This window comes from Hemibagrus wyckioides, linkage group LG17, assembly GCF_019097595.1.
Source record: "Hemibagrus wyckioides isolate EC202008001 linkage group LG17, SWU_Hwy_1.0, whole genome shotgun sequence".
NCBI classification, from domain to species: Eukaryota; Metazoa; Chordata; class Actinopteri; order Siluriformes; family Bagridae; genus Hemibagrus; species Hemibagrus wyckioides.
The window spans coordinates 2,303,205-2,315,333 of record NC_080726.1 but is presented as its reverse complement, the minus strand read 5'-3'; the positions used below and the strand labels follow the sequence as shown (position 1 = coordinate 2,315,333).

At 41.3% G+C, this 12,129-nt stretch overlaps 2 protein-coding genes across 2 annotated transcripts in view; one reads left to right on the top strand and one right to left on the bottom strand.

Moving 5' to 3' along the window:
* The first annotated feature begins 1,174 nt into the window (after window positions 1–1,174).
* On the top strand, window positions 1,175–9,763 carry LOC131368166 (tripartite motif-containing protein 16-like). The gene is made up of 6 exons (XM_058414115.1): window positions 1,175–2,010; window positions 3,104–3,199; window positions 3,337–3,558; window positions 3,747–3,906; window positions 4,517–4,576; window positions 8,734–9,763. The coding sequence occupies exons 1-6, from the start codon at window positions 1,420–1,422 to the stop codon at window positions 9,261–9,263; spliced, it is 1,659 nt and encodes a 552-aa protein (XP_058270098.1). The 5' UTR covers window positions 1,175–1,419; the 3' UTR covers window positions 9,264–9,763.
* Window positions 9,764–9,799: 36 nt separating this feature from the next.
* tep1 (telomerase-associated protein 1) overlaps window positions 9,800–12,129 on the bottom strand; it is a 44,040-nt gene continuing 41,710 nt past the window's right edge. Inside the window, exons 54-56 of the mRNA XM_058414114.1 lie at window positions 11,451–11,533; window positions 10,553–10,657; window positions 9,800–10,292 (exon numbers count right to left, since the gene is read on the bottom strand). Of these exons, the coding sequence (XP_058270097.1) occupies window positions 10,173–10,292; window positions 10,553–10,657; window positions 11,451–11,533 (308 nt within the window). The 3' untranslated portion in view covers window positions 9,800–10,172. The remainder of the gene's footprint in view (window positions 10,293–10,552; window positions 10,658–11,450; window positions 11,534–12,129) is intronic.

The following is a 12,129-nucleotide window of genomic DNA, read 5'->3' as shown; positions in this document are numbered from 1 at the left end:
TGGGAGTTTGTCAGACAGTCATTAAAACTATTGTTTATTGCCAGAAATTTGGTTTCATCATGCACAGGAGGATCAGAGATGAGTCATTTCACAAAAGATAGATTATCTGTATTACAAACACACACTTTTAACACTGCATAAGTTAAGGCAAACAGCACGCAAGGAGAGTTTCCGGTAATTACCAAGGGACTTACCACTTGCTTTAACTAAAGATTTTTCTTTTGACTGCAGTTTACAGGTCAAATTCACAGCTCGGGTTAAAGTCACAATTGTAATTCACAGCAATTAAAAAGACTTCAAACATACTTACAGTTACAGGCCTGTATTTTAAGAGTCTGCTGTGGGTCACAAATCATTTATTTTATTATTTTTATTTTATTAAAAACTTTTTTTTTTTTTTATTAAAAACTCTTGTGACATTTTTGTTGCCAATTGATTCAGCCTCATAAGAATACTGTCCTGTCAATTACTTTTTTTATGCATAAACATTCCAGTATTTTTGTAAAACAAGAAAAAGAAAATAGAGATTTTTCATTTAAATGAACTTTCCTGTGATTTCAAGATACAGAAGAATTGAATTATCTCACAAAGATATTTAGAACAAATGAGAAGTCCATTATTTGAAAATGAAGCTCAGCAAATTCTGAGAAATCCCTCAACAAACCCAAAAAAAATTAATTTACACACAAATGCACTTTATGGTTATGTGTGAATCAGTGGCTTTTGAACATTTGGAGCCGAATCACATATCCTATATCCTTTTGTGATTGTGAATTTTTATAACTTTTCTCCTTTTTTTGTGGACAGGATTAAAAGTGTGCAACATTGCAGTTTTGAAGGCTTCTGATGCCTCTTTAAAGTAGTGTAGTTAAAGTTCACTGACACATTTGCTAATGTATAAATTATAAAGTGTAAAGTATAAATACTCCGAAAAGTAACTTGGTACCTGGAGTTGTATTGTTTGCTGGTTGTTTCCTTTCTCAAAACTGCTCGCTTACTTTTGGTACATTCTTTTGGAAGGGTCATTCTACTGAAAAGGTCAATAATCACTTTGTTGTAGGAGTTTCTATAAAAGCACTATAGGATATCAACATACTGTACCTTATACCTTATATCTCTCTATAATATTATATTTTTAAATACACAACAAAGATATTCATAACAAATCAGTCTTTAATTAATCTGACTCCTTAAATCACAAAGAAGCTCTTTATGTCTTTACACCAAAACCTTCTGCTATACTTATCCTTCAATTCCTAAACCCCTCTCTCTTTAAAGCCACACCTACTCTCTCTGTCACACTATGAAACATACTGAACCAAGAAGTTCATTTGAGAGGAAACGAAAATCAGACACTCACTCCATCTCTCTCTCTCTCTCTCTCTCTCTCTCTCTCTTCCAGTGTGTGAGTATAGGAAAATGGCAGAGGCCAGTATTACAACGAGTCAGGATCAGTTCATCTGTCCAGTGTGTCTGGATCTCCTGAAGGATCCAGTGACTACTCCCTGTGGCCATAGTTACTGTAAGGTGTGTATTAATGGCTGCTGGGATCAGGAGGATGTGAAGGGTGTCTTCAGCTGCCCCCAGTGTAAAGAGACCTTCACTCCAAGGCCTGATCTACGCAGAAACAATATGCTGGCTGAAGTGGTGGAGAAACTGAAGAAGACTGAACTCCAAGCTGCTTCTCCTGCTCACTGTTACGCTGGACCTGGAGATGTGGAGTGTGATTCCTGCACTGGGAGAAAACACAAAGCCGTCAAGTCCTGTCTGGTTTGTCAGGCTTCTTTTTGTGAAGATCATCTTAAACCTCACTATCAGTCTCCTGCCTTTAAGAAGCACAAGTTAGTTGAAGCCTGTGCAGAGCTCCAAGAGAAGATCTGCTCTGAACATGACAAACTGATTGATATCTACTGTCATACTGACCAAAGCTTCATCTGTTACTTGTGTATGATAGACGAACACAAAGGCCATGATACAATTTCAGCTAAAGCAGAAAGAACTGAAAAACAGGTGAGAACTGGAGATCATTATAACTTTATAACTATTCATTTGCTTTGATTTGACTGTGAAGTGACGTTTTATTAGAATTTAATGGGCTGTTGTACACAGGTAGTGTACAAAAGACTGTTATTAAGTTGTTCAGTTAGATAAAAGATAAAGATAGATAGATAGATAGATAGATAGATAGATAGATAGATAGATAGATAGATAGATAGATAGATAGATAGAACTTTATTGCCATTGCAAAGTAAATGTACAGCAAAGAAATGTGGTTTAGCATCTTACAGAAATGCAAATAGATAAATCTTTGCATTTGATGTGGTTAGTGCAAAGCCCAGTCATGTGCAAACTTTGTCACTAGCAGAAAAATAACAATTGAAGTTTATAGTAAGCTCATTAGAAGAAAAAGAAGGAAGATGTGGCCTTTCTCACTAACATCAATTCTTTCATAACTCCAGTGAAAGGTCTACAGATAAAAAGCAAAAATAATAAATAAAATGCATTTGTGTGAATATTTTTTCAATTAATTTCAATTTATTTTTATAGCACATTTAACAATGGAAACTGTCCTCAAAGTTGATGTTAGAAGCAGGAAAAATGGACAAGCGTAAGGATTTGAATGAGTTTGACAAGCGCCAAATTGTGATGTCTAGACCACTGGATCAGAGCATCTCCAAAACTGCAGCTCTTGTGGGGTGTTCCCGGTCTGCAGTGGTCAGTATCTATCAAAAGTGACCAAGGAAAGAACAGTGGTGAACCGGTGACAGGGTCACTGATTCATGTCGGGATTGAAGGCTGGCCCATGTGAAGGCTGGCCCAGATGCCACTTTCCAACAAAACTAGTGCTTTTTCTTCAATGTTCTCTGGTATTTTTGATACTGGATTTTTCTGGTTGTGGGCCACCTGACGGAAGCTTGGATTTGTTACTCTGCTGTAGGCTAATTTAAAATTGTTCACCTGTTGTAGTAAAGGCTGCCTGTACTTGTATCAATCTCTTCCACCTGTAGAATATAAGTGGACTTACATAATAGTAATAGTACATAATAGTAACTCACTGAGCTGCTGATACAAAAATAATTACATATATCTTATTTGGTCTCAGAATGAGTTAATGGAGGAGCAGATGAAATCCCAGCAGAGGATCCAGGAGAAGCAGAAGAAGATGCAGGAGCTGAATCAGACTGTGGACACTATAAAGGTAGGAATCACACACACACCTCTCTCTCTCTCTCTCTCTCTCTCTCTCTTTTTCACAGCACAGTAAGTAAAAGAGTTGCTCTTTGAATAACACTTGTTCCATTGTGTGTTTGTGTTCCCTTACAAATGATTTCACAGGCAGCGGTGGATGAAAATGAGAGGATCTTTACTGAGCTGATCAGCTCCATGGAGAAAAAGTGCTCGGAGGTGAAGGAGCTGATCAAAGCTCAGGTGAAAAGTGACCTGAGACAAGCTGAACAACTCCTGAATCGATTACAGCCAGAAATTGATGAGCTTCAGAGGAGAGTTAGTGAGCTGGAGCAGCTTTTACAGATACCCGATGACATCGATTTCCTCCAGGTAACACTCACTGTCTGATCTACAGAGGGCGCTGTTCCTCATAATGTTTCCTCCTAAAAACTCATTACAGCAAGAGGAAATGTTCCTGTCTGAGATCACAAGTGTGTCTTTGGTCTGATTCAGTCTGAGATTCATTCGTTGCTCTCCTACACTTTTCTCCTTCTCTATGATGTGTTTCCTCTCTGTAGAGTTTCCCGTCTCTCTGTTTTTCTCCTGGATGTGAAGACTCACCCAGCTTCACTGTCAATCAACATCTCTCATTTGATGGAGTGAGGAAATCTCTCTCAGATCTGAAAAAACGAGTCGAGCAAATCTGTGAGGAGGAATTCAAGAAAATCCATCCACAAGGTAAACAAACAAATATTTTCTGCATCACAGTACAGAAGCATTCATATAAGAGTAATAAGAAGTAAGCAGGAACAAGACTATTGTCATCTGCTACAATGGATTAACATTGACTTTAAAACCTCAACATCAAATCCAGAACTGAATCTTACTGAACATCAAATATGCAGATTATAAATATGCTAAGAACTGAGGTCAAGAAAAACAGAAAATAACCATCTGTAAACTGAAAGTAAAAACACCTATTGCTAGAGCTTCAAATGGGAAAAGTTATTGGTTACTCAGATTGTTTTCAAGATGTCACTGAGTCTGTCTATATGTGTGGCCCTGTGATGTACTGGCGACCTGTCCAGGATGTACCCCTGCCTTTCGCCCAACGTGCACTGGGATAGGCTCCAGCAGACCCCCGTGACCCTAATTAGGAATAAGTGGGTATAGATAATGGATGGATGGATGGAAGATGTCACTGATGCTTACATTCAAATGCTGAATAATGCTAAGACATTTTTGGTCAATATCTTAGTTGTGGCTCTAAGTCCAGGTGTTGAGGAATCACATTTTTTATTTTCATATGTTTCAACATTATTTTTCAATCTTCATTTTGTCTACACAGGTGCAGCATTTCAGATGATTTTACCTTCAAAACCAAAGACCAGAGAAGATTTTCTGCAGTGTAGGTGTACAACACACACATACACACACACACACACACACACAGAGACAGAACATTAGGAGAAATTATTGGGCGCTGTTGGAAAAATGTCCTCTCTAGCTACATGGTAGTGTAACACATTTAGACTCTCATGACTCAGAGATAGGGCCTGGAGCTGGAAATAGAACAAGTCACTGGACTGAATCTGGGACTAATGCAGGACCTAGGACTGCATCAGGGCCTGGGAGGCCACTACATTGGCCTTGGCAGGGAGCTTGGCTTGCAACAGGGCCTTAGAGGCTGTTATTTCGGCCTAGATTTTGGAACAGGGCATTAAACAGGGCCTGGAATAGGGCTTGTGTGGCCGCAACATTGGTCTCGGCATGGAGCTTTAAAAGGGTTCTAGAGCATGGGTTGGGAAGCTGCTGTGTGGAAGAGGGCTTGGAACAGAGCCTGGAACAGGCTTTGGGACCAGGCATGGGAATCCACTACATTGGCCTCTGGGGAGTCCTCTGTGCTGGAGGCCATGTTAGACTCTTGGTGAATAGGGCTTGGAGCTCTGCTTTGGAGTACCTGTCAGTCTCTGGGGAGAGCTCAGTGGTGGAGGCAGTCCTGTCCACCATATCATAGATTAGGGCTTGATGTTCTGCACTTGAGGCCACCTCATCGGCCTCTGGAGAGAGCTCAGTGCTGGGGCTGCCCCATCGGTTTCATTATGGAACAGTGTTTGGAGCTCTGCTTTGGAGGCAACACTATTGGCCTCATCGTGGAATGGGGCTTGGAGCTCTGCACTGCCTGTTGGCCTTTGGAGAGAGCTCAGCTCTCTGAGCCATACTGACACCTCAACGTGGAGTAGGGTCTCTTCGAATCACCACAATTCTGTGTTCATGGCTTGAACAAATTCCTCCACCCACAACAGGCAGAGCATGAGGAGCAAGCAGCAGTCAAATTGCCAGCACATTCTGTGATGTTCAAAAAGTTCCTGAAGGGGATCACATGGGCTGTTGCTAAGCTTAGCTTAAATTGGCCTGATGAAGGGTTAGCATTGTCCGGTCTGAGCTTAACGATCATTACCTAGCTTCATGCCACCTTCTACATCCATGCAGGTATCTCCCATTTTCCCCAGACCTCCACACTAAGGTGTTGAGGTTATGGGATAATACTTATTCTGCCCATTTGTTCTCCTCAGCCACTGCTGACTATTCAGCCATTGTGAGCCTAGATGAACTGGGGAAGGTGGTGAAGCCTAGGGTTGAAGAGACACTTGCAAGCTATCTCTCCATTTCATTGGCTGCAAGGAGAAAGCCTGTGCTCCTATTGAGGCTCTATTGGGCCACGTCGGCGATATTAGGGAAGGCCTACAATCCCGCAGGTTAATTCGGTGTGGTACTGCTCACAATGGCGGGTTTGCAGGCATACCAAGTTGACCTGCTAAAGGAGCTTGTCTGCAGTGAGGGGCTTATCAATGAGATCAAGCCACAGATTTAGCCATCTGTGATGGGCTAAAAAAGCAGATGGCCCTTGCTGTTAGCTGTTCCATGGCTCTGTTGGTTGCCACAGAGAGGCAATTTGACAAAGTTAAAAAAAAGGGACAAAACCTTTGTTTTAGACATGCCTATGTCTCCTAAGGACCTGCTCTTCCCTTGTTGCAGCAAAGAGCTAGGGCTATCAACCAGCAGCCACCAGCCCCTTAGCCTAGCCTGCTGAAAAGAAGGCTAGCATTGTAGCCCAACCCAGGCGGGCTTCTCATTCTCCTTATTTCGGGGTGTAGTGCCCACTGTTGTTGAAACAGAACAAACTTTGTTCGAACTTTATTCTCCTTCTCAGAGAACCAACTTCTTGGGGATAGTTTGGGGGGATTTTATCCTTTCTGCCATAAAGGACATCTGATTATGCCAATGCCTCTCTGCAGCCCAGGAGAAGAGGGTGCTTGGCTCATGGCAGTAGTGTCCGAAGCTATTCCTTTGGGTCTGCTACACAGGAGACCATTTCAACTCTGGCTCAGGAGCAGAGTTTTTTCACCCCCACTGACACCCTTCTCAAGGTCACAAGGGTTACGTGTCACATGTTACATACCCTTCTTATGTGGACAGACCTTGGTTTCTCACCTTTGGTCTCAGTCTTAGGGCATGTAATCGCTGCAAGCCTTTTCTGATGGATGCCTCACTCTCAGGTTGGGGAACAGTTCCAGATGACTGTCCTGCCCATGGTATTTGGGAGGGCTCTTATCTTTTGTGGCACACAGATTGTCTGAAGGTGGAAGTGGCTTTGTTCGCCTCTGAGGAGTTGTCCTACTGTTCCCTGTGGCTTTCTCTTTTCACCAGCTCCTCTAGTGCTGGATGTCATGTTTCAAGCATAGCTGAGGTTCCATCACTATGCTTTCCTTGATAGCTCTGCTCTGAGGGGTCCTTGGCAGGGTACGCTGTGACCAAGTCCAGATATTACTGGTGGCTCCTCATTAGCCCACCTGAGTCTGGCTTGTGGACCTAATTTCCCTTCTGGACAGTGCTCCATGGAAGACTCCCATCAGAAGAAACCTCCTCTCTCAGGCACGGTGGACAATTCTACAACCCCACCCCGAGCTATATACATGGCAGCCATTGCTGTGAGTTTTCTGCACAGTGCTAGGCAGCTAAGACTTTCCTACAGACCATGTCTCCCCTCCTGGGACCTCCAAGTGGTCATGGAGGGGCTGCTTTAAGGCCCCTTTGATCCAAAGGGGAAACTCTGATCCTCTGAACAGATCCTTTAATCCGTTGATCCTTTGAGGAAACTCTGACCCTGGAAATGGCTCTGCTATTAGCCAGTTGTCCGGTCTTTCTGCAGGCCTTCTACCTTCTGCCCCACAAGTTGGCAGAGCAGAAGAGTCTGCGCTGGCTGTGCCCAGCACTTCCACTCATTGTCAAGCATGTGGTGCAAGTCCTCTCCCTTTTTGTCTGCTGTGGCAGCTGAAACAAAAGCAATCTGGTCTCTAAGCAGCACCCTGAAATTGGTAGTGGTCGCCCTTGAAAGGGACCTACACCAGGTTACATCTGTAACCCGGTTTCCTGACTAGAGAATGAGATGCTGGATCACTTGGCCACTCTCCAGGCATCCACTCACTCTTCCTTCAGACAAGTAGAGGCTGGAGTAACGTGACGCCCTTTTATTGTCTTTCTGACATGCTCTGCTTCATCACATGACCTCCTTAGCCAATAGATTGGTGAGATTTCCCACAGAGCTTCAGATACTGCTTCCGTGAGGAGCATTCCCATAGCATCAGCCAAGATGCAGCATCTTGTTGCCTTCTCAAAGAACCAGGTGACATATGTAACCTGGTGTATTTATTCTTACAAAAATAGCAGAATAAACCAAAAACAAAGCAAAATGCAGTTCATGCCCAAAACAAGCTCTAGACAAACTCAGGGTAAACATAGATCTCTGGCTTGGCTAGCAGCAACACTAATTAAACCAAAGTCATAGGTAGACTGGGAACAGACAACAGGCTACAAACCAGAAACAAAGAAACAAAGAATGTGGGCTCAGTGATGCTGCAGAAAAAAAAACTCAACACTGAACTTACACCACAAAGACAAGACACAAACATTTAAATAGGAACATAAATCAAGAAAATAGCATAATGTACATGGAAAGGAACTTGTGCTACGGTGCTGTGGGTTTCTTTGTGTGCTGTAGGATCAGCTCTGAAGGTTTTGGTTAACAAAGTCTCAAACCTCCAGAATTGAATACTCATGAATACTTTTCTAATGCCTTCTCAATTATGACTTCTAATGCCTAATCAATGGGGTCACTTAGAGCCACAATACTGTGGTGTATCCCTCACCCCAAAAGGAGAGAAAATGAAGATTAAGGAAGCATTTTAAATATAAGATGAATGAATGGAATATTATAACTTCAGGAACAGGCCATAAAAAGGATGAGGAGTGAGGAAGAGGAAGCTGCATTACATCATGTGATAGCTGATAGCATCATACTCTGTAATTGATTTTCATCCAGAACTTAGACATCTTGTGAAATTGAAAGTAGAATTGATTGAGAAAATAGCAAAAACTGCTTTATTTCAAAAGAAACTGTTTAAATATTCTCAAAATAAAAATAAAGCTTAAGAAAAATTATACCTGTCAGCAATACAATGGCCCAAAACGCAATCTAACCTGCGGACAATTTTATCATTTTAGATTTCTGTTATCTGACTCTGGATCCCAAAACAGCACATCATCAACTCATTCTGTCTGAGAAGAACAGAATGGCGACACGTAGATTGAAAGACCAGCGATACCCTGATCTTCCAGAGAGATTTGACTCCTGGACTCAGGTGTTGTGTAAGCAGAGTCTGCGTGGACGCTGTTACTGGGAGGTGGAGTGGAGTGGTATGGGTGTAGACATATCAGTCGCACTTAAAAATATCAGGAGGAAAGGACGGCATAATTGTAGTTTGTTTGGACGCAACAGACAGTCCTGGAGTCTGCAGTGTTTTACTTTCTCTCACTCTTTCTGGCACAAAAAAAACAAGACTGAGCTCCAAGGTCCAGCACCCTACAGAATAGGAGTGTATTTGGATCGCAGTGTCAGAACTGTGTCCTTTTACAGCATCTCTGACAAGATGAGGCTCCTCCACAGAGTCCACATCGCATCCACTAAGCCTCTATACGCTGGGTTCAGGGTATGCTATTTGTACTCAACCCTGAAGTTATGTGATCCAGTTTAATTGTTAGTAAAAGTGCTTAGTCAAATTAAAACTGAGGGATCAGCTTTCAGCCATATTTTCTCTTGGTTAATAATTTAAAAAAATTTCAAGAAAACTTAAAAATCAGAAAATAAAATAATAAATAATAAAAAAAATAATACAAATCTTCAAACTGCTTTCTCTTTCTGTTCTGCTGCTGGAGGAAACACCCTACTGTGTGCAAAAAACATTTCTTTAGTTTAGACATCCATGTTAATTTCTCAGATAGAAATAGCCTTCATAGCCTGTTAAATAGTTTACTATAAAATATTTTCCACAAGACAAATCTGGTGAAAATAACTGTTCAGTTTAACCCTGTGTGATTAGAGTTTAACTGGTTTCAACTCTGAACTCCATTTTTTCCTGATGTTCTGCTTTTGCTCTTGCCGTGACTTGTTGCTGTTTTCTGATCACCTGACTGCCAGTTTTTCTCTGATGTTTCTGTATCAATGCCACAGTTTTATTAAAATGCCAAAATTGCACTTCTGTCCGTCTCAGCGTCTGTGTCCTGACTTTTTTTTTGATACACGGGATGTCACACATCTTAACCGATTTACTTTTAGACATGGACAAACACAACGTTTTTTTTTTTTAAACTGATCTTATTGAGGCTTTTAACAAAATAAATCAGCTATTACACCCCTTCTATAAGCATTTCCTCATTCATTTATTCCAAAAATCTAATTAAAGTGATAAACAAACATTAAACATTCCCAAAAACAATAACTTCATTGTGCAGCTCCAATTTAGACATGCATTATAATAGACATCATGCACCAGTAAAGCATATTAAAATAAAGGAGAGCTTTAACATAACACACTAAACACACTGCATAAAGATTTAAAGTGTTGAAGCACGGAGTGTTTTTGATGCCTGTGTGGAGGTGTTAGTCATCCTCTCCAGGACAGGAAGTAGATCTGCCCCAATGCGTCTCCACACACAATCTGACTCGGGTCACTGGGGTTCACCTGCAGCACCTCAACCGGGGCGCCGCATACAAACAGACCAACCTGAGAGAGAGAGAGAGAGAGAGAGAGAGAGTATTTTTAGCACTATTTTTGTTGTGATTATTATTACTATTATAGTTCAGTTTCTTTCTATCTAGTTCTCTTGATATTTATCGATCCTTCAACCAATACTTCAGTCATCTGCTTTGACAACACTGTCATGATAATATAGCATCGCTGAAATGAATTGAAATTGAGACAAAGAGAGAAAGAGAGGCAAATCACACACACACACACACACACACACACACACACACACACACCTGTTTCTTTGTGTTTCTGTCCCACAATTTGACCGTCCTGTCGTATGAAGCTGAGATGATGATGCTCTCTGTGAGACGCAGGACACTGATCCTGTCACTGTGCACCTGCAGAATCCACACCACATTTACTCCAGAGTAGATTACATAACTTCAAACTGCACAAAAACCTTTACACCACAGTCCAAAATCCTGACCTGTCCTTTCCCTTTCCTTCCCTGTCCTTTTATTTCTTGTCCCTCCCTGTCCTGTCCTTTACTTCCCTGTCCTGTCATGTTCTGTCCTGTCCTTTTATTTCTTGTCCTTCCCTTCCCTGTCCTGTCCTTCCCTTTTCTTTCCCCTTTCCCTTTCCCTGCAGCTCTGACAGTAACACAAATCACTCTTTAGAGTAAATTAGAAGGAGACTAGCTGCCACTGCTGGGCCCCTAAGCCAGGCCCTTAACCCACAATTGCTCAGTTGTATTAAATGAGATTTTAAAAAAAAAAGAAAAGAAAAAAAGTAAGTCTCTCTGGATAAGGGTGTCTGCCAAATGCCATAAATATAAAAGTGATTAATCACAGCCAGATGTAAAGCGTCCAGATGTTTTTGTTTACTTGTGGATAATTATTTTCCTATAAACAGCACAACATGATTCAACACTCTGTATTCCAGTAATGGACCTATGTTCTGTCTATTGTGGACATTTTTTAAAATACAGTAAGTCTCAGAGACTGTGTAAAGTTAATAAAGACTCATCTGGAGTTATGACATCACTACCATCTACACAGGCACATGTAAATCACAGCAGGTCTTAAACGTACAGGAACACAGTAAGAGTCTGTTAAATGTTTAAAAGTATGAGACAGAGTGTTGAATAAATCTGAAATATCAGAAAGGTTCATGGACTAGATGCAGACTCACCGGTTTCCTTGGAGTCCACGAGCTCAGGGTCAGCGTCTTATTAAACCACATCTGACCCTTTGAATCTCCACATACAATCAGTTCTGTGGATAAAATGATAATTGTTAGGTCTCAGCGGGGGTACAGCAGGAGTGTGTGTTCTGTGGTGGGATAAAAAAAAGCAGTGTGCAACACAACCGTGATCTCCAGTACACACACACACACACACACACACACTACAACACAATACACTGACGTGAAACCTATCTGCTTTAAAAAAATTCAGAATTTTAAAAAAATTAATATTTTACATAATAAACATACGTGTAAGTGTTTTTTTTTGTGTGTGTGTGTATTTTAATGCCATGTATGTGTGAGTTTACCCATGTGAGTGTGTGTTATTGCTGTGTGTGTCTGTGTGTGTGTCTTTTAATTCCCTGTGTGTGTTTAATGCTGTGTGTGTATGTCTTTTAAAGCCCCATGTACTGTATGTGTGTGTTTAATGCTCTGTGTGTGTGTGCCTTTAAATGCCCTGTCTGTGTTTGTGTGTGTTTGAATGTCTTTTAATACCCCATGTATGTATGTGCCCTGTGTGTGTGTTTGTATGTCTTTTATTGACCTGTGTGTGTTTGTATATCATTTAATGCCCTGTGTGTGTGTTTGTATGTCTTTTATTGACCTGTGTGTGTTTGTATATCAT

Coding starts and splice junctions, on each gene's coding strand:
- LOC131368166 (XM_058414115.1), top strand. CDS start 1,420: ATGGCAGAGGCCAGTATTACAACGAGTCAGGATCAGTTCATCTGTCCA. Junction 2,011..3,103: donor CAGAAAGAACTGAAAAACAG/GTGAGAACTGGA, acceptor ATTTGGTCTCAG/AATGAGTTAATGGAGGAGCA. Junction 4,577..8,733: donor CAGAGAAGATTTTCTGCAGT/GTAGGTGTACAA, acceptor TTATCATTTTAG/ATTTCTGTTATCTGACTCTG.